Source organism: Pholcus phalangioides, unplaced genomic scaffold (genome assembly GCF_987345545.1).
Source record: "Pholcus phalangioides strain wild (caught in Gottingen) unplaced genomic scaffold, Ppha-v1.0 ptg000042l_1, whole genome shotgun sequence".
Lineage (NCBI taxonomy): Eukaryota > Metazoa > Arthropoda > Arachnida > Araneae > Pholcidae > Pholcus > Pholcus phalangioides.
This window is the reverse complement of record NW_028301628.1, coordinates 32,731,817-32,754,261: the sequence shown is the minus strand read 5'-3', so window position 1 is coordinate 32,754,261 and position 22,445 is coordinate 32,731,817. Positions and strand designations below refer to the sequence as shown.

Sequence of the window (22,445 nt, the reverse complement as noted above, 5' to 3'; positions counted from 1 at the left end):
GCTACTTCTATGAAATAAATAAAAACAGGAAAGATAAGATTCCTAATAATTCTTACTGAGATTCATCATATGGTTGCTGACACAGACAGTAAAGTTCTTCAGCAGCTGTTTCAGTTGCTTTCTTACATTCATCACAAATGTATTTCTCCATGAATCGAGCTTGGCCTTCTGAGATGCCAATGCACTCCCCATGGAACCAATTGGAACACATATCACAGCCAACCATGAACCTAGAAATATTTATATAAAAGCATAATAAATAATATCATCTGTACCTAAGTAAAAATTTGAATATTAAAATCAAATGATTGTGCAGAATTCTACTGAGAAATCCAAAACAAATTATACAAGGAATTCAGTAAGATACAAAAACTCACTTTTTACTGTCATAGGGTTTTTTGCACACACAATAAAGTCTTCGGTGGTCAATGGTCTTATGATCTGTGGGCTTCTTGATTGACATGAGCTTTTGTTTTTTGGAAGCAGTTTTATTACCATAATGAGGTTCAGCTCCAGCATCACTCTCACTTGAATGCGACTTTCTTTTCTTTGGTGGCTTGATCATACCTTCATCTTTAATTTCTTTCTTCACTCTGGACTGAGATGCAGACGCAGGTGTTTGCTTCAAAGCTTTTGGGGTTGTCTTTTGCATTTTCACTTGCTTTACAGGTTTGGCTGATTTTGAGATCATTTTGGGCTCTAATAAAGTGGGAGACTGGATGACGGGAACTACGGTAGCTCCAGAAGAAGATTCTCTCCTTTTTAGCTCTTCCTGAAGTTCCTTCTATCGGTTATAGATATTTTAATAGAAAAAGAAATCTGCAGTTAGGATTATAAAAAAAAACTTGTTTTCATACATGTAATGTTGTTTTGGCATTTCAGAATGTTATTTTGAAAATTTATGTTTATTTGAAAAATAACAATTTTATTTTTTTACTAACTTTCCATATCACCACATTGCTATTAAATGTTTCTTATACTTACTCATGTTATTTTTGGAATGCAATGTCTCTACTCTCATTCATAGTCATGTGCGTTATGAATGCTGTTCATGCAAATTATATATACAGTCGAATCCCGTTATAACAAACTCCAAGAGAACAGAGAAATCTCTTTGTTACAACAAAATTTCATTATACAGGAATTACAAATTTTTATATTGTTTCTAGGTAAACTTATCTGGGGATTAGAAAAAGACTGAAACAATATTTCCGCTATAACAGTATTCGTTAAAACGGGATTCGACTGTATTACAACTCTAGATATATACCAGCTTTAAATAACCATTTATCTAAATATTAGAAGTATCATAAGTTACTGTTAATATTTTACTTTAATATAAACACATGATTATAAATAAGGTAAATACACCAGTAGTGGGCCAAGAACATTTAATTCATTATAATTAAAACTTATATCCAAGCATCAAAAAGTAATACCCATTTGATAACTATTTTTTTTAACATAATCTAAACTCTTATCCATCATTGTTTTTTAATAAAAATTTGAAGACTAAGTTCAAAATTTTGTAAAAAAAAATGTACACAGTTTATGTACCAGTAGTGGGCCACCAAAAATTGAATGAAAAGGACAAAAATTTATACTTTACCTTTATTATTAACATAAGTAAAAAGGAACACTGTTAAGGAAAAATAATAATATATGTTTAATAAGGATGCCTTTAATAACACTTGCCATTAAAAACTCTATTTAGTTCATACTCTTGTGCCAGTTCTTCTTTCATCAAGATAAACAAGGTGGTGAACTTTTTGTTTTAGCTGTGGTTATTGTTGCGGATGATTTTCAACAAGACTTCGAGATCGCAAAACAAGAAGCGGTTCGACGGACAAACACAGATTTATTTAAAGTACAGCAATTTACACGTATTTACAAGCTAACCAGAGAGCTAACAACTTTCTCGCAAAGTTTAAACACAACTGACTGAATCTCCTTCAGCCTGTCTAGCCTGCCATTTTGTGAGTGTAGGACTATTTATAACCCCGGAAAAACTTCGCGAAAAAGAACATTCCACAAAATTTTATTTTACAGTTTCCTAGTTGGCGGCGCTACTGTGACCACTGTCTGGAGGGGCAGGGCTTTCTAGAATGTTCCAGCCAATTCTCCGCCAATCGCATGCCTATGCGCTAGACCGAAACCGGTATCAACTGATTTCGACGTTTTGAGAGCAATCAGAAGAAATCGCGCCATCTATCGTCGATAGTTCGTAACATTATGATGCAATGATATCTGGAAATGTTACGTGGAACACATTTAATACTCAAATAAAGCTTTTAATATTTCTTGTTGATCTCAAACCTAAAACAGATATCATTTTTTTCCTTTTATTTCCCGAACCATACATAAATGCACTTTTGAGCACTATTTTGAGTTTAACGACTTAAAAGTGACATGTCACTGAAGATTCTCTTCCATTTTTCTCTTTTGACTTGTTTTTTCTTCATTTTCATTCTCAATCTTATTGCATGTAAAGCATTAGTGTGTTTTTATTCTTTTTCTAAAATTCTGAAACATTTGAGAAGTCGCCACTGGAAAAACTATGGATTTTTTTTTGTCTCACAAATGTCTGCATCTGGCCACAAAAGAAAGCTTTTGAAAGGAAAAGGTATGTTCAATGCCTAGTAATGTATGTTATGCCAAGCAATAGCATTTGGAGTGTTTAACAAAGACATTAATGCGAGCTGATTTCCCCAGTTAAAAAGGCTTGCCCACAGAGAGCAACAGGCCAACAATGGTACTAATATTCAACCATCACACTTCACTTCTGAAATATAGAAGACAGCACTGAAAAATCAGACAACGATATATATGCACTCAGACTATTCGGTACACACAACTCACTCAATAGTAAATTGCCCATGGCGATAGACAGGAGTTGTGCGCGGAGAGGAAAAATAAATGAAATGAAAAAAAAAAGTGTCGGGGAAGGGAAAATTATTCAATACAAACATGTCTTAAGAAAAGTGCTAAGAATCAGTTGATGCAACACCACCCTGACACCCACTTTTCATAAAATGCATTTAGCTTCAACACGTAATGAAAACTAAAACAATATGGGTTGCTATTTATCGTTGAAAAGAGTTTGTAAAATTAAAAATTTTTCTTATAATTAATCTTTGATCTAGAAATCTTTTTTTTTTCCAACTTTTGAAACAAGTGGCCCACCACTACTGGTATACTTACGTTGAATACAATTTCTTTCTTTAAAAATAAATTGAGACTATTCTTACTCAAGAGTATAAGGAGTTAAAGAACAAAAAAATCTATATGCAAAGATATATATTATGATGCCAACCTGAATATTCACTGACAAGTCCTTTTCCATAAGAGCTCTTTTCTTCATAATATCTCTCCTCAGTGATTCAGTATGCTTGAAAAGCAGTGTCTGCATCTTTTGAGCATTAGCTTTGACCTTTCTTTCTTCAGCTGTTTCTTTTTGTTTCATTTTTCGTTGCGCATTCCTGTCTTCGCGTTCAAGCTTGTCAATCATGTACTTTACGGTTTGCTGAACAACAGATTGTCTGGAAAAAACAATGTTTTTACATCAGTTTTGAATTATATAATTAGTAAATCTATATATATAAAATTTATTTTCTGTCTGTCTGTGTGTGTATGTTCTCTATACAAATCTACAATTTTACATCGATCGTCACCAAATTTTGCATATATACCAAATGGGACCAGACTTGAACGATAGGCTACTTTAAAATTTCGTCAGAGCAGAGCAAATGCCCAAAATGGGCAAAAAACCGTAGGACAGCCATGGTTTTTGGGCCTCAACAATCACTTTCCGAACGATTACTTTGGTTACTGTGGTTCCCTAGCAATGCGTTTCAGACTTTCATATGCCTTTACAATGTCGATTCTTTAATGTTGCCCGTATTATGTGTAATAGTTTATATACCTTTATAATGGTTTGCCACATTTTCAATACTCTCAGTAATGAGGCTTTTTGAATAGACGTCATAATCATCACCAGCATCGCTTTGAGGGTCTGGAAAAGGGTGATCCTTATAGAAATCAGTGTTATAATTGCCAATTCTACTGTAGAAATGCAGAAATTTGGTGGGGATTTCTGTCACATCAATAATTTTAAAAATTATATAGAACTCTCGATTTTTGAAACATTGAGTTCGCTTAGAGATATACGAAATATGAAGCAATTAGCCGGACCTACTTTTGAGTTGGACATTCATGCAATAACATTGATTTCAACTTTTTATTTACATCTTCTCAAGCATGAAAATTAATGTCTCCGTATTGTCTTTTGATATTCAACTGCATAAATCCATGTGGGTTAGGATATTTTAAAATTAATAAATTATTTTAAATTAATTGGGCCCGTAAAAAGTACATCGAAAAAATTCCACAGCTTTATAATTAAGCATTTTTTGGAAGCTGAAACAGGCAGATGGATAACTTGAAGTTCAGGGGGAGGGAATCAAAATACCTAGCGGCCATAAAAAAAATAGGGGGGGGGGGGAGCCCTTTCCATGTTTCTATAAATCTAGATTTGTTTATTTCATGAGTCGCGCAGGAAGTCGGAATATTGGTTAACTTTAAACACGGTTTGCATGTCCCTCAAAGAAAGAGGGAGATATCACGTGATCGAAGAAGCCTTATTAAAGAAAACCCAGGCAACGCCGGGTATTATAGCTAGTATACTTATAATTTGATAGGATTCACATCATGCCTAAAGCAGAAAAAACCATATTTAGCAGAATATAAATAAATTTTTGATTCAAATAGTGACTCAGATATTCACAGATATGTTTTAAAATCTCCAAGATTACAGCTACAAATCAAATTTTGACAGATACCTTCAAAGTTTGAGGAAGTGATGGGTAAATCACACAAGACAGTGAATAATATTTGCTACATATGATATTATCAACAGTTGATTCCAAGGGAAGAAGTAAAAGTTGCAACATATGCAGATAATTTGGCAGCTGAACCTACCTTTGACTGTCTTCCCTTTGTTCAGGAGTAAGGTTCTTGAATTTGCTTCGGTCAATCAGAATAGAACTGAGACATGCAGAAGATGCAGGCAATGAAGAGGTAGGGCTACTGTTGATAACTTTTTTGTCACCTTCATTCTGCTTGTTAAGCTGCTGCTGCTGATGCCTTTGCAGAGCTAACAGTTTCTGCTGTATTTCTGGTGATGCATGTTGTTGGTTCATAAGAGCTTGCCGAACAACTGAATCAAAAATTGAAAATAAAATAAATGTGTTAACATGACAGGTTTGCAAAAAAAAAAAAAAAAAAAAAAATACATGCATAAAGTCAAAAAAATATATTTAGCATAGCTAGTTTCCAAAAGAACAATGATAAAAGCAAATACAAAATTCCTAATGCATTTCAACACACTATGGGTGCCGTCTTCAGAGAGAAAAAATATATAACCATTATCATGCTGACCAGGGGTTGGATAACAAATCTTAACTCTTGGTTGCTCAGCGGAAAAAATATGTTTGTTCAAGTCAGACATCATGGCCAGACTGAAGCTGAGAGTTTGCATGCAAGTTTAGTGCAATGTTCTGATTAGTGATTGAGAAATGACTGCTTATAATTAAGAATGATTAATCATTTCAATGCATATTTTTTCACCTAATCTCTCAAATTTAATTGAGCATTAATGAAGAAACTAATGAACAATAAGAAGCAAACTACAAGCAAGAAATATGAACATCCAAAATCTGTGTTCATGTGATATGACAGGTTGTCCAACCCGAATTAACTTCATGGACCAACATTTTTCTTATAGAGATAAATACATTTATTCACAAGGGCACACCCTGCCTTTTAAAGTAAATACTTGGTGGTGACTCAGCATCACATATGGTGCAGGACATCAATCAAACTTGAAGGTTCCCAATCACTCGATGTAACAATTAAAGGGTCATTCACTATCAACAAGTCATCAAAATTAAAAACACTCTATTGACAAGATGATTTCTTGCCCAACTGATGGATGCATTCATTGAGATGTGTTTCTGACTTGCATGATGTTACTTAATAACATAGGCCTACACATTTTTATTATTTTAAATATTTAATAAGTTTTGGTAAAAAAATGATTAAACTCAAAATTTTAATACAAAAAATGAAAAATTCTAAAGTCCAACAGTATTTATGTTGGTGCAACATCTATTATTAAATCAGCAATTAGGGCATATAATTCAATGCTTTATACAAAAAATAATTTCTGTTTTTATCGGAGTAAACCTAGTGCACCATTATCATACATTGTAAATACTTGGCACAGTTATATCCAAGTTTAGCTCCCTATATTTTTTTGCTATTTCCCCATGCACAAAATATTGAAATAGAACAGCTATCTGCACTATATCTAGGAATTAAGTTCAAGTCAAAATTTATCAGATCTATATTTCTTTTAATCGGGAAGTTTACACATTTCAATAACATACATACCATACAAGGTTATTTTTACCTCATTATCAATGAAATTAAAGAAAAAAATTATTTTTCTGTTAAAAAATTGAGTGATTTAAATAGTGATTTTAACCATGATTTAAATTGGCGTACCCTGATATATGTGCCATCATAGAAATCTATATCAGTCGTGGGCGTTACTTTCAGTTTCAAAGTTCGAATTTGTGGCCGCCCTCTTGCTAGCAATGAGGCAATGGCCGATTTATCAAATTCTTGATTCTCAACACAATGAGCATATTCACTCAATCTGGTTTTTATGGGTCTTCTTGTCTATCCTATGTAACTCAAAGGAAATCCCGGTCAACCTGATAATGGTAATCCCCCCCCCCCCAAAAGACGACACCCAGTGTCAAATTGCATTAGGGATTTCATATTTTTCAGTATATTTGCTTTTTTCATTGTTCAACTTTTGTGTTTATATCAGATAAAAGATTTTTTACTCTGCATTAGTTAGTTTCCCTTTTGGAAACTGAATTTATACTCTGGACTAATTTTTACTAATTAAGATGTCACATAATCTCTCTCTCTCTCACACGCGCGCACGCACACACACACACACAACTACCCATGAAATTTATGCAATTGATAAAAGGTAATATAGAATTTGTTCAGTCCCGCAGTTGAGGTAAATTGGATTAACATATAGTGGTATCAGAGGCAGAAGTGTTGTGGGCGCACACACACACTATTTTGTAACATGGAGCTAAGCATCCCCAAAACTACCGTATATACTCGTGTATAAGCCAAGTTTTTTTGTGGAAAAATTCGTTCCTCAAGTGGGGGTACTCGGGTCAGTTTTTGATGATAAAATATCGACCATTGCAATCAGTAGTCATTTTTGTAGGCGCCATTATTGGTATGAGATATGTTCAAACCCCACAAAACCAATAATGTCAAAGCCGAGGCAAAGAAAATATCATTGGTTTTAATACCAGGTGGGCTAACAACGATTGTACAGCCTTTAGATGTGAGCATGAACAAGATTCTCAAAGACTATTTGAGTAATTTGCGGATGGAATGGATGAGTTCCGATGATAAAGAAACTACAAAATAGTGGAGCCTTGAAGAAACCTGACATTGGTCTAGTGTGCCAATGGGTACATGCGGCGTGGAATTCTGTTTCCACGGAAGTTATCGTCCGATCCTTCAAAAAGTGTTGCATGAGCAATGCGATGGACGGAACTGAAGATGATATCCTCTTTGAAAGTGACAATGGAGATGGCAGCCCAGATGAGGATTAAAACGAAGATGCTGCACCCCCATGATGATCTGATGGATTATGATGAGCTCGGAGACTCAGAAGATACGGATTAAAAAGTTTGAATCATTTTCTATTGTAAATTTCCGTAAGATATTCATTTTGCATGAAAATATAAGAATTTTTTTTCTCTAAAATGCATGGATTTTTTGGGGGTCGGCTTATACACAGGGTTTCAATTTATTGCGGTTTTGGTTGTCCTGAAGTGGAGGGGGGGGGGTAGGCTTATATACGAGTCGGCTTATACACGAGTATATACGGTAATTCAGAAATTTGTATATGTAGAAAATGTTGAGTTTACACAAATTTTTCAATGAATTTGAATACATTTTTGACACACTCACTTTGTTGTGTGATAGCTGGTGTGAGAACAAACTGCTGAGAAGAAGCGGAACTTCCAGGAGAGTCACCAGCTTTAACTATTTTGGGACTTACTTGGACAGAAGCAGATTTGATCGGACTAGTTAACAAAGATTTTCCATCAGCCGGATTAGTCTTCAGAACTGTGGTTGATACTTGATTTATGCCTGGTACAACAGTTGTATTCAAAATTTTAGATGTTGGAGCTGGAGTCTGGTTAGCAGTACTAGCCGATACAACTGGAGAGGCCATAACTGTACCCAAACCTGGGATAGTGACTGTTGTATTCTGCAACTGCATTTGCTGTAATCCAGTCTGGGTCGGACGCACTGAAAAGAAGAAAACAAAATAAAAAAATAAATTATGACAAGGACTGATTACGCAGAGCAAAGTAATTAATCAACTGTGTTCACTAATTTTTTGATTAAGTAATGACAAGTTCCTACGTGGTCACTGTGAGGACCCAGGTTTTATCCTTGCAGAAAGCAGTGGTTTTTGGTGGTTTCCCTACTTGGTGTGAATGCCTGCCAGTCTCGCCCATTAAAAAAGTCTCTCCAAGAGGGCAGGCTCTCTCTCTTCCAGCATCACAATAGTTACAAAAATACAATAATCTCGAAAATCCAAGCCCCGAAAGTTTGCGTTTCCAGATAATCCAAGGCACTGGAAATTTTAAATTCCTTCTTGAGACCTCCCCCTCTTTTTTACCCCTCCAAGAACCCAACTTCTTTATTTTTTTTTTGCTGGGAATATTATGTATTGTACAGTAATTTCAGTTGGAAAGGGACTAGGTAGCTCTATAATGGGCAACTGGTGTAATAGAATATTAGACTCCCCCTTGAATGGAAGTACACCATTTGAACTTTTGAGGAACGAGGGGTCATTGAGAGAGAGAAGCAAGTTTGACCATTTCTTTAGTAATGCTGGACAATGACATTGCCCCTAATTGCTTATGGAAAATCATTGGAAAAGCAGTTGGAAGCTATAGATGAATCAGCATTGTTTACTCTCAATCCCATCCCCAACTCTTTCGAATCACTCCTTCATTTCAGCACCTTTTACACATTGCTTATTTTTTGAAATGCATTATATGGCATCTGTATCTTATTAAAGAATTAAAAATACGGTAAATACGCTAGTGCTAATTTTTTTGGGTTTTTTTTTTTCCGAGTAAAGCCAACAATTAGAGCATATTTTTTACTTTTTTTCAGATAAATTGAGTTTTTTGATAATACGAGCTCGTCTCGGTCTCATTCACTGAAAAAAGCTCCTAGCAAAAATGCTTGTTAAATCCAGTCACTCTAAATGGTTTAGATGTATAAAGTATTTTTCATATTTTTCCAGCAACTTTATAATTTCTATTTCATCTTTGAATTTTAATTCACTATTGGAAAAAAATTTTGCAAAAAAATACTGAAGAGCATAACACATGGGAAAAAAATTCTGCGAATGATCTTAACACTCAAAGTTGAATAAGGGCTGAATCGGTCATTTTTTAAAATTCTGACTGGTCTGTTTATCTTCATTTCCCATCCTCACCCTTCCCTTCTAGACAAAGTGCTGCTGTTCTCTCTTCTGCGCACTGACAAAAAACTATATGGGGTGATAGGTATTTTTTGAATGATTTAATTGACATTTATCCATCAATTGTATTATCTTACTATGTGAGCAGGGCAAAAAACCAAATGCATGGATTCTTACATTCACTTATATATATTATATATATCATCTCTCATTTTATATTTATTTTTTTGCAAGATTCCCTTTCAAAGTGCTCATTAAATACAAGCCATCATGGTAACAGTAAACTTTCCCCCGATTTCCTATCGGTCGTAAGTCCTCGGCTGTACCTCCACTATGATTCCAGGACGAAATAACTGGATTCTAGACTCCCAAAAAGAAGAAAACAACACTTTATTTAATTTATTATCCAACACCTCCAACGAAACCGTCCTGTCTCTTCGGTCCAAACTTTTACACTTCCCTTATCTTTTTCGAATGTCTCAAATCGTTCTCGTTTCCCTCTCTCGCGACTCCTGTTTCTCCTCAGCCTTTTTCCAACCTCTTTTCTCCTGAACCTTACAGTAACCTGCTCACTAAAAGTGACAGAATTGCCATGTATAGCATTGCATCAAACAAAACACATCAATTTGCGAGTTAAATCTACTCTTGCTAAAAGAAAGCTCATTGTAAGAGGGTATGACTGTACCTTTTTATCTTCCGAGTGTCTACCAAATACCAAAAGCAAAATTCTGTGACTTTTTCTCATTCAACAAAATGAACAATGCTGGACTGTTTTGTTGTATCAGTACTTCCCAAACTGTGAGTAGTGACTACCTAGGGGTTTGGGTTATTAAAATAGGGGGTCCTAATGAAAGGGGGAATGCTAGTAAATTTAGAAAAAAAAAAAAAAAAAACACCTACTTTTAGAATTAATGTTGATTTAAATACAACAGTCCATAGGAACTAGACCCTAAGGGCTCAAGCGCCACATAAGCCCCCATCCTGCAGAAGCATAAGCGAATGCATCCAGTTTCTCAAACGGGAAGGGGGGGGGGAAAGGAGCAGCAGCAAATGTCCACCTTCTGCTTATGGCAATAATTTTTTTTAATCGTGGGGGAAGCCGATCCGAGGCCAAAAAATATATACATACCCTGAGATGTTTGGGGCCTGATTTGTATTAATTTACTTCCAGAAGTCACAACAGTTGTCGGACCTCCTGCGCTTGAAAGTGCAGCAACTGGAGCCTGCAGCTATAAAAGAAAATAATTAGTCACATAATTGTTTTCAACTGACAAATACATAAATACGCCTCAAAGTGGTTGAAAAGTGATCATGAAAGAGAACATGCTTTTTGCTTGAAGAAATATTTCATGAGGTCACTAAAAACATTTTTTTCTAAATTAATTCAGTGAATTTATCCCTTGGTGATTCCAATACTTAATTTTAATTTGTTATGAATTCCATCCAATGTTCAATTGCTGACATTTTTTTTACCAAAGTTGAAAAGAAATCCTAATTATTTTTGGGCAAAACTCTCCCGAACTCATTGACAGCCTAGGCAAAATATTATAAGCGGCACTGCAACTAGGAGAAAAGTAGTCAGGTCTGGTGTTTCTGCATTGAACCAGAGGAAGCATCAAAATACCACCTCCCCCCCAAGTGTCTAATTGTGGCCCAGTTTATAAGATCTGCAACTCTTGTTAATAAACCAAGCACATGTGCTTCATAAACATTCCTCAGAGCAATTTCTAACGAATACAAATAAGAGAAAATTGGGGATTTTTTTAGGATGACCACATGATCTGTTTTCCCAAGCAATTCCCATATTTTTTATTCTCTCAACTTTTTTAAAATAAAAATTTCCTGTTTCCCGTACTCTTGAATTCTTATGCTTCACTAAAATCAAGATGATCATTATTCCTATGAATATTCATCTCATATTTTATCTCCCCATTGTTTTTTTTCCTTTGCCTTTGTGGAATTCATTTTAGTCAACTGATTTGCAGTAACACTTTGTTTCTCACCATTGGCCATTTTTTTAGCGATTTAATAATAATTTGAAACTTTGCTCAGTTTTGGTATCATATTTGGCAACAATTGGCAATTTAAAATATTTTTCTTGAAAGAAACAGCCATTTGGGAAGTGTTGGATTTCTTTTGGAGATCTTTTAATTTCTGTAAAGCACAATTGGAGGATTTAGAGGGATTTTTCCTGTACAGATACAAAAATTGGAAGAATCTGGTTTCTGACAGGAAAATTTTGATAGGACAAAAAAATCGGGAGACTTTCAGGTAAATCGAAAGCATTAGCACCTATGCATGCCAAAAACTTCTAATAAGAGGGGAAAAAACAAATGCTATGAGACCAACAACTTCATTTCGTTTTAAACTTTCGTAAGCATCCAAATGTAGAAACTGAAACATACTTTTATTTGAGTTGGTTGATTTCCTTGTGATAAAAGTTGAATAGCTGTGCCTGGTGCAATGTTCGCAACAGGTGGCACAGTTATAGTCAAGGGTGATGATGAAGTAGCTAAAGAAGTAACAGTGCTAACAGAACTCCCAGGATTAACAATATTTCCAGCAGTGGCAACTGGAGATGCATTAGCAATCGACAATGTAGGTCTCATTGCAGCTAATTGAATTGAGGGCTGGGGTGCTTGAGGTGGTTGTTGTTGCTGTACTTGTTGCTGTTGAGTCTGCTGCTGATCAGTAGGTGTCTGTTGAACTGTTGGCAAAGTCAGAAGCTGAAGACGGCCATCTGAAAGGCGGATTAACTGTTGACCTGAAAACAGAAATTAAAAGTTCAGATAAATATTTTAGATATAGGCCTATTTATATACATGAACTATGTAAAAGCAAGCAAAGAAACGTATAACTGATTGTGTCATAATTACTAAGACGATGCAATGATTAAAACTGGTAAAAATATCTATATGGCAAGTCAACTCTAAAAACTAAACTTTGAAAAAAAATGTATTTTTATGCATAAAGTTTAAATTTTTCATCCATCAAATGTACCTTTTTTCAATTAAAGCTGGGTACCCAAAAGAAGAAAGTTTTGTATTTTTCTACAACAAGCCCTCAGTTGAATGAAAATGTTCTGCGGTAAAAATTAATTTATAGAATGTTTTCCATGCAAAAAAACCTATTCTTAAAATTCTTCCTGAGATTGTCTTGCAGTAGCACCGATTGTTCTGCGAGGCACGTCACAGATTTTGGCATATTTTGCTTTGGGAGCTGGGTGCACACTATGTGTGCTGCCACTTGTTCTCAAATAATTTGCCTAACTAGTTACACGGCAGGCAATGGACCAGTAGCTTAAAAGGATCTATTTGATGTTGGTACATACTTCAAAAAGACTTGTGCCACGCTACCTGTATGATGTAAAGCTGTGATCGTAGCTAGATTGTAAGTTGGTGAGGAAAGCAAAAGTCAGGCATATTTCTAGAAGAATTCAAGCAAACGTAACAGGGACCCACTTCAAAAATATTGGCAATGCTTATATTAACTGGCTTCAAAAACTACTGCTCTCCTCCTTATCCTAGTTTTCTTCGTCATATCATAAATGATAGTTCTAGTGAACAATTCAAACATCATTCCCCTCTTTTTCCCTTCAACTTAAAATTTCAACATAAAAATTTGTCACTAATTTCAAACATGAACTTGTATGATTTTATTGCAATTTAGCAATCGGGGAAAAGTAAATTATGTTATTAAAATTAGATTCCTATCAAAAACAGATTTTAATGCAGCATCCCACCAACATAGATGCGACACATTAGTTTTTATTGTAAAAAAATCTTCCAAGAATTTTTTTATATATATAAAAATAACAATTGAATTCTCATCATTTTTACATATCATTCACTAAAATACATCCCAAGATCACAAAATCTATACCAAAGGTGCACAACCTTTGAAAGAGTGTGGGCCACTTCACTGATATGAAAAAGTGCCATGGGCTGCTAAGCAACCTACAAATATGCAGTGAACCATGTATGTGATTTGGAACTATGCCACAGGGGCCCTTAAGTGATCTGGGAATGTGTTGCACGGAACTTAAGTCGTGTGGAAATGTGCTGTGGGCCACTTAAGTAATCTAGAACTGCGCAACGAGTAACTTGTGACATGTGGAATTGCACTGTAAGCAGCTTAAGTACTCTGGAACTCTGTCACACGACACTTAAGTAATCTGTAAATATGTTGCAGGTCACTTAAGTGATCCATCAATGTGCAACAGGCCACTTGAGAGGTAAAGAATTGTGACATGGGCTGCTTATGTACTCTATAAATGTACCATGATCCACTTAAGGGCTCTGTACAGGCGCCATGGCCCATTTAAGTGCCTTGGTACTGTGCAGCAGGTTGCTTTTAAGTGAGCTGTAAATGTGCTGCTTAGTTATTTTTTTACAAATTTAAGTTTGAGGTTGCAGGACACATTTTTAGTCTGCGGGCCATAGATTGAGCATATATGCTCAAGTAATTATCATATAATACCTTCAATACAAAATAAAACACATTTTATAGCATCATCATTCATTATATACTTTTAGTTCATAAAAGTAAAATTTCATCATGAAAAAGTAAGGTTAACACAAATATTTTATTGGGGTTTTGCTCTCACAAATATTTCAAAGATTCTGTTTTTAAATTATGGCACATATATCCAATGTAATACTTACTACAAAAACGTGAGATGAAATTACCTGGAAGAAGCCCTCGAACTTGCAGTTGACCTCCAGGTCCTTGGATTAATTGTATTTGAGGTCTTACAGGAGTAGGATTAGCAGTTGGAGTAGTTGCTGTGTTTGTAACAGTACGTATTGTATTTGGAGATCCTATCTGTAAAGGTAAAAGAAAACCCCCATTCAAATGAGCTTTAAAGCATCACAAAAAATGGCAAGATTGATAAAAAGCAGATGCATTAAAGAATTGTTACTGTAAATGGTCTTACAGTAACATAATATATATTTCATCATTGAATATTGGGAGGTCCATGCATTATTTACCTTCAGAAAAAGCACATAGTGAGAGTAACTTTAAATTTGAGAAACAGCTGCACATTGATTCAAAAATCCACATAAAACCAATAAGGTTATCAATAAAATCAGGGAGTTGGGGAGATTACAAAAATTCATACATGGTTTTCAATAATAATATTATATTAGGGGGTTTTACTGTACATAGTATATAGAAAATTCAATCTAATGCGTGAAAACAATTCTCACAAATATTTTCGGTATTTTATGGTACAGGGTTGATTTAAACATTTTTTTTTTCTTTTCAAATTCAATTTTTTTGTTGGTTTCCAAAATGCACTTGTGACTGCATCTTTACTGTAAACACAAGTTCAAGCACTATGTGTACATGACTCAAATTACAGAAATATTTGTAAAGTTCTTTTCAAGAAATTAGACAAAAAAGTTTAAAACCAAAAAGCATCTGCTAACTTTTGGCTATATGGTGTATATACGAGGCGTATCAGCTAAACTGCTCAAGTTATTGTCAAGAGGGATTTGTTTAGATATAATAAGTCAAGCAACATAAATTTCATATTGAGGTCCCTCATTCAGTTTCATACAATCTAATCAAAAATAACCTTGATGTGTGATGAGGTTAGTAATTGCAATAAAAAAAATCATGTGAACATGCATCAAATACATAGATGAATACATACAATGAAAAATATATTGGACACATGCATAACACGCACACATACCGTTAGAACTGTGGGTCGTGTACAAGGATTTGTGGGCGAAGCTGTACTAGTTGCATTTGTTCTTACAACTACTTGTGGAGACTTGGGCAGAATGGTACTTGATATAGGGATTTTTCCAGGAGGACCTGCCGGGGATGCAATAGTCACTTTTCCTGGTGCTATGATAGAAATGAATTACAGAATCGAAAAATAAGATTTAGTAATTTTAATTAACACTTTTTATAACACACATTTTAGTTTGAAATTTTTATTAATGCACAATACAATCCACACAATGAAAATCCCATGATCTGTTCAGGATTTAATTAGTTATTAGAAAAAAAGATTAGTCAGAAGAAAAAAAAATCCTTAAGAAAGGTGAATTTGTAAATCTGATTTTTATAGATAAAAATAAAAAAGAATAAAACAGTAGTTATCATAACAAATATTTTTGAAATAATTTCATTTTCATAAATGACAAGAGCAGATTTAAGCATAGGTCTTCTAACTTCATGAATACAAACAAGTATTAAAGTCAACACCTGCTATTGCAACCTTTCCATTAGAACAAATGGCTGGGGATAAATTCCAAATGGCTATATTCCTATTGTTATGCCATGTTATTTCTCATCCAATAAATGATCCGCAAAAAATCATTCAATCTATTGGGTTGTTCGGAAAGTAATTTCGTTTCGCTGGCAAAAAACTTATCCAGGTGATTTTTGACCTCCTCATTTGAAGTAAAGGTCTTACCATCTAAAAAATTTTGTAGAGACCGGAACAAATAATAATCAGAAGGTGTCAGATCTGGAGAATATGGTGGATGTGGCAGTATATCCCATCCAAGCTGTAAAAGCTTTTGGCGAGTTACCAAACTTGTATGAGGTCTCACATTATTTTGGTGGAACACTACACCTTTTCTATTGATCAATTCTGGCCTTTTCTGTTTAAGTGAATTATTCAATTTGTCCAGCTGATGACAGTATACTTCAGAATTGATCGTTGTGTTGTCTGGTAGAAGCTCAAAAAACATTTTTACTTTTTCCTTTTTATTCCATGATCTCTTGCATTTAACATTGTCGTAGACAACCCATTTCTCGTCCCCAGTGATGATGCGCTTCAAAAATGTATCATTTTCTTGACGTTTGAGAAGCAAATCACAAACCCCAACGCGACGACACAAATTTCTTTCCGTAAGAACATGAGGAATCCATATGTCAAGCTTTGAGATTAAACCTAGGAGTTTCAAATGATCATGAACAGTTGAATTCAATGAATTTAATCTCTCAGCGATCTCACGAGTTGTTATTCGCTGGTTTGCATCAATTAATGCCTTTATTGTGTCTTCATCAGCTTCAACAGAACTTGACTTCCTTCCAGAACTTGGTGCATCTTCAACATCAAAATTGCTGGATCAAAACCAGTTTTGGCACTGGCGTTCTGTCAATACATCTTCTCCATACACATCAGATAATTTTTTCTTGTTTGAATAGCATTTTTACCTTTTCTATAGTAAAAAAGTAAAATATGCCGAAAATGCTGCTTTTCACTTTCCATATTTGAAAGGGCACCAACCAAAAACTACTGCGTAGAATCAATCGAACTTTTTCACAAGTAAGCCTTGCTATATCAGATGTCAAATATATAATGGTTATGCAGCTTAAGTGTGAAGTTGGCTGTGAAAAAATACAATTAAGTCCTCTGTTGGAAAAAACAAAATTACTTTCCGAATAACCCAATATTAGAACACCTGAACTTAGTTCTGCCCCTTTTTTTACACAAAGAAATGAATGTAATCTGTCCTTAAATGTGTTTGACCACCACCTTCAGTATCAGAAAATTAAATAAGCAGCCAAATTTTATGGGGTTTTTTTTTTACTTTCAGTATAGCTACCTTATTGAAAACAGACGTTATATTCGGAGGGTTGATCTAAAGTAAAACATATACGATAGTTATTCTGTGAAAAGCATTTGGGACTTATCCTACTGGTCATTGTAATGGAATGGTTGCTGTAATGAGCATTGACTGTATAATGTCCATTTTTCATGGAAAGGGTTGCAGGGGTGGGAAGTGACTAAGTCCATTTCGGAGCAGCTCTGGAGCAGCAAAATTCAGGATTCGGAGCAGTTTTGGAGCAGCAAATTCAGGATTTGGAGCAATTTTGGAGCAGCAAATTCTGGATTTGAAGTAATTTTGGAGCAGCAAAATATGGGATTCAGAGCAGATATTTATAAATTGGAGCAGTGAAATTAACAAGAATATTTTCATTAACCCTCAACCCTTTTCAAAATAAATCTGCACTGTCTTTTGTTGTCAAACATCTTTTCGTCAGCTTGATTTTTGTTTTTGGTGTTTTAGGCTTTTGACACCTTGTTTGAAAGAGCAGCTGTCATAAAATTTTTTGCACCCGTCTATTTAAGATGATTTTTGCTTACAGAGGGCACTATTTGCTGCCTTGACCAGCAGCACTTCAAATGAGCTAAAAAAATTTTTATAAGTTTTCAATTTTTTTATACATGGAAAGAAATTGTTGCAAAATGGGAAAGAATTTCGGAAGAATCAACACAATGTTTGGCGATTCAGCACCCATTATCTGGCGAGATTGGCGATCTGGCACTTGTTATTTGGTGATATTGAGAATTTAACGCTCGTTATTTGGCGATATCGACGATTTGACGCTCGTTATTCTGCAACATTGGCGATTTAACATTTGTTATTCTGTAATATTGGCGATTTAACGCTCGTTATTCGGTAAAGTTTCTAAACTAACATTCGTAATTTGGCAGACATGCGCTTTTTACTCCCGGAATGAAAATTTTTTTCACGAAACATCAGGATTTAACACAATGACAATCGACTACAGTAATTTCTGCTGCTTCGAGTGACGACTATTTTTTAAACAGAAACACTCGAATTTGCACCTTAAAGCTGAAGGGCATTGCAAACCATCTTCCTTTTCACGATCACACACAATATCAGGGTTTCGCGATGGAAAGCCAGATCAGGGGCCGATAATTGAAGTACAGTGGAATAAAACACGCTCTTTTCGGAAAGAATCATTTTGCGGCAAGCAGGAACAAAAATTTTTTGGCGTCCTTTCCGAAATTCCGGGCATACTGAAGCAAAATTCGCTATTTGGCGCAGTGCAACGCAATTGGCGCAGAGTTCCCACCCTTGGGGTTGTTAAAACAAGCGTCGTTTGTACAATTATTGAATGCGAGTAGTGCTGTTGGAAAATCTCAAGGGTTTTCACCAGAAGGTTGTTTAGGATTTCACCAGAAGAATATTTACAAGGTGAATGTGCAGTTCAGGACTTTACAAATACCGGGTTATCACAGTGACGAGAAAATCTGTATTGGCACCTAAACCTTCCTATGTGTGATTGCTGAATTTGAGTCAAAGGATGATACAAAATTTTCTGATTTCATTAGAGTACAACTTTCAATACAGAAAAGAGTTATAAAGTCCAGAAAAAGTCATAAAAACCTTATCTAGAACCCATTTCTCTTGAGCGAAAACAATGCTGATCTCTAAGAAATTTGGCTCTGGCACCTTAATATTTTTTCAATTTCTCAAGTCCTAGTTTAGGATATATATCAGTATGTCAAAAAATATATTACCTTCAGGCCTTGGTGATCTGGTAGTAAATATTCTCCTGACATTAGGGAAAGGCTGTTTTATATTGGCTGCATTTGCATTAGCTACTGAAGGAACAATAGACACCTATAGCAAAATAGATTTTAAAAAAAAAACAAGCTATTGAAAATAACCAAAATTGATTTAAATAACACCTGAAATCTTATTTTCAATGGCATAAGAAATACTGCTTTCAATCAAATTTATTTAGACTTGAAAGCTTTATTGACATGCCCATCATTAAGAAATTAAATCAGACTTATGAGATTCTGAGAAAAGAAAAGGATTTCTTTTCCTCATATAAGTTACCATTATCAACCTGCAAGACAGTCAGAAGGTGTACCCTTCTCTCTTGTTAACAAAAATTTTTGTGCTCAATTCACGTCATAAATGAATTGTAATAGCCACCATAATACTTATACCCGTGGAGCTGTTTGTAATAGACTTTTAGTGAACGAACACAAATATTTAGGTTGAAAAAAAACCTTTCAGTTCTTGGTCAGATTCTGTCAGTTGACTAGATTCACTGTTCCACAGCAGAGAGGCTTTCTCAAAGAATCAGTGATTACATATGGTATAGAAAAAGCATGTTATATTTACACACATTTTAACTAGTTCTATTTTAACTTCCGAGAACAGCTGAATGAGAGAAAAAGGCATGATCTTAGTTTAAAAGGGGGGAAAAAATTCTTAGAATTTTAGCTTCTTGGATATTATAATAAAAGAAAAAACAAAACTCAGTGGAATACAGCAGTATGACTGAAAATTTTACAACCAGTTTTGTGAATAAAAAACAAAGTTGTCCTGTTTTTCACACAAAACAGGATGTATATCCGGTCTTGTATTTCCTTTGGTATTTGTATTTTCCATTGTATAAAATCAGTTAAAGTCAGAAATCCTAAGCCTGCATGTGATCACATTAAGTAGCATGCGCTGTATTTTTATTAACACATTATCAATAGGGAACAGCATTTTCCATTTGTGAAATGATCCTTGACTGTAGACATGGAAAAACCTTTTTTAATTTTCTCAAGCATAGGAAACAGTAAATGCAATGTAAATATAGTTTTTATTGTGGTTAGGCAATAACGCACCCCTGACATTGCATTTACTGACTAATGTAATGAAAGTTAGTAAATATGACGCCAGGCATATGATTTAGCTCAGTGCTATAACCTAACCATAATAAAAAACAGTGTACCATAATGACTTCTGTTAATTCAAATAAAATTTAATACAGAACATGATAGTGGGTGCCATGTATAACATTCTGGGTTAAACAGATGTTGCATTGTATACTGAGAAATAAATGTTTCTCAACAATACTGTCATCTATGTATTAAATAGAAGCATATGAATTGCCATTAACAATTAGCAAGAATAATGAAAAATAAAATAAAAATACAAACATCAAATCTTAACACAAAATACTGAATTAGTTTTTCTTCCTTTTTTCTAAAATTTGAACGAAACAGTCTTCATGCAATCGTAAGTTGTATGGAGGATTTTCTAGGACAAGGGTTATGTTTTTTTACTACAAGATAACACTATAATCTTGGTCAATGCATGCAATTATGATTCAAAAAATATATAAATTAGCACTATTAAAAATTATAAGCATCCCTTGAACTTTTAATGAATAATTCATTTTAAGCATATTTTAATTCTGGGAAAATTGATTGGACTAGAGATATAAATACAGCAGATAATTTTAAACATTTCAACTAAAAACAAATAATTAAAAAAAATGTAAATTTCCAAAAGAAAATAAAGTTATATTATAATTATGACTCAGTAAGATTTTCTAAGACTGTAGTGACTGACTAGACACGTTAGCGTATCAAGTAAAAAAGGAAGAAAAGAAAGAAGCGATGAAATTTGGAATAATGCATAAATAAAATGAGAAGGAAAAAAGGCACTAGAAAAGCATAGTTGAGCATGCTAAGCCATGAAGCAAAAAGAAAATACGAAAAACAGATTTCTGTTACCTTAGTGATAGTAGAAGAAGTACAGCAGGTAGTAGATGAGGATACAGAACTTACACTTGTGATTTTGGCAGTTGTCTTTTGTGCACAAGGTATAGTTACTTTCGGACTCTGGTTTCGGTTGTTTACATCCAAAAGCCTTTTTTGTTGAATGGCCAACCTCTGCTGAACCAATTGCTGTTCCATCTGGGCCTTGATTTTTTCGGCACTTTGTTGGGATTGCTGCTGAACCTGCTTTTCTCTCAAATGTTCCCGTTTCTTTTTCTCAATCCTACGAGAGAAATCATTGTTTGAGCAACCAAATAATTCAAATGCTCAAAAAGTTTAACACATTAGTCATTTTAATTCATTTGTAAGCTGTAAGCAAAAAAAACTTGAAAGCTTCACTATAACACAACACAATCATTGCTTTCATTAATGAATTATATTCCGCACGCTTGAATAACATCAAACAGGAGATTTAATTTTGTTACAGGACTAGTCAATTCAGTGATAATAATGAGGGATGAAAACATACATTTCACCGAATTCTCTGATTTCCCATAGATCCAAATCTTCTTCGGGAACCCAAGACTCTGACACAGTTGGCAGCCTGGCTTCTGGTGATTCAGGCCTTCTACGTTCCCTTAAGCCACTTCTTTGAGGAGTTGACTGAACTGTGGGAAGAAAATTAATTTGAAAATTTTGTTCACATACATTTACTTTTGCATACATTTTTGAGATGAAGTTGACAAAATAATAACACAACACAAGGGCCGGGCAAATCACCATGGAAACCAAATTTTCATTGTGGAGTTTCTAAATTGCAGGCTGAGAGCAGCACAAAATATTTGGAATTTATAGCAGCATATCTGCCACCATGAAAGAGGGTCACTATGAAAAAGTCAAAAGAAGCATTATTTTAGACTTTTTTCTGGTAAAAAAATTTTTTTGGTGACTAGATCTTTTTGCGATTTGACTAACCCTGGACAACATCCTTCATTTTAGTCCTGGTTCTCCCCACAAAAAATATCAGTTAAGTTTCTGCCACAGCTTAATTCTTATTCAATATTTAAAGGTGCACATTCCTCGCAGTCCGAATATTTGAAAACTTGATAATCAAAGCAATATATATATATATATATATTAAATACAGCCAGAACTGCGTATGAAAAGGAGCTTGTTTGCAGAGGAAATGCTTATTAAATGCAGTCACTCACTAAATCTGTTTTCAAGTAAAAAAACAAAACAAATTATGGAAATTAAGTGCTTATAACAGGGTTGGGTTTCTTCCGGAATAGTGGAAGAAACTGGAAAAAAAGAAACGGAAAAAAAAATAAAATGTGCTATTTGATTTAAATTGTTTAACTGAAGTACATATAACTAATGCTTGTTATTTCCCCTCATTGGTTGTGAAATAATAAATAAAATTCAAAAACAATATTTTTTAGCATTTCATTATAAATATCTTACCAGGATGTGCAATATATAATTTTCCAATGAAGCGCTCATATTAAAACCAATTATTTCAATTACCGCACAAAATGAATAAAA

General features: G+C 34.4%; 1 protein-coding gene across 2 annotated transcripts in view; it reads right to left on the bottom strand.

Moving 5' to 3' along the window:
- E(bx) (nucleosome-remodeling factor subunit NURF301 E(bx)) overlaps window positions 1-22,445 on the bottom strand; it is a 52,082-nt gene that overhangs the window by 14,411 nt on the left and 15,226 nt on the right. Inside the window, exons 10-21 of one of the 2 annotated variants that reach the window (XM_089255402.1) lie at window positions 21,430-21,568; window positions 20,916-21,183; window positions 18,912-19,014; window positions 15,312-15,469; window positions 14,299-14,434; window positions 12,016-12,374; window positions 10,740-10,839; window positions 8,074-8,418; window positions 4,978-5,215; window positions 3,314-3,539; window positions 378-784; window positions 57-230 (exon numbers count right to left, since the gene is read on the bottom strand). In XM_089255402.1, the coding sequence (XP_089111528.1) occupies window positions 57-230; window positions 378-784; window positions 3,314-3,539; window positions 4,978-5,215; window positions 8,074-8,418; window positions 10,740-10,839; window positions 12,016-12,374; window positions 14,299-14,434; window positions 15,312-15,469; window positions 18,912-19,014; window positions 20,916-21,183; window positions 21,430-21,568 (2,653 nt within the window). The remainder of the gene's footprint in view (window positions 1-56; window positions 231-377; window positions 785-3,313; window positions 3,540-4,977; window positions 5,216-8,073; window positions 8,419-10,739; window positions 10,840-12,015; window positions 12,375-14,298; window positions 14,435-15,311; window positions 15,470-18,911; window positions 19,015-20,915; window positions 21,184-21,429; window positions 21,569-22,445) is intronic. The other variant, XM_089255403.1, reaches the window with a different exon arrangement.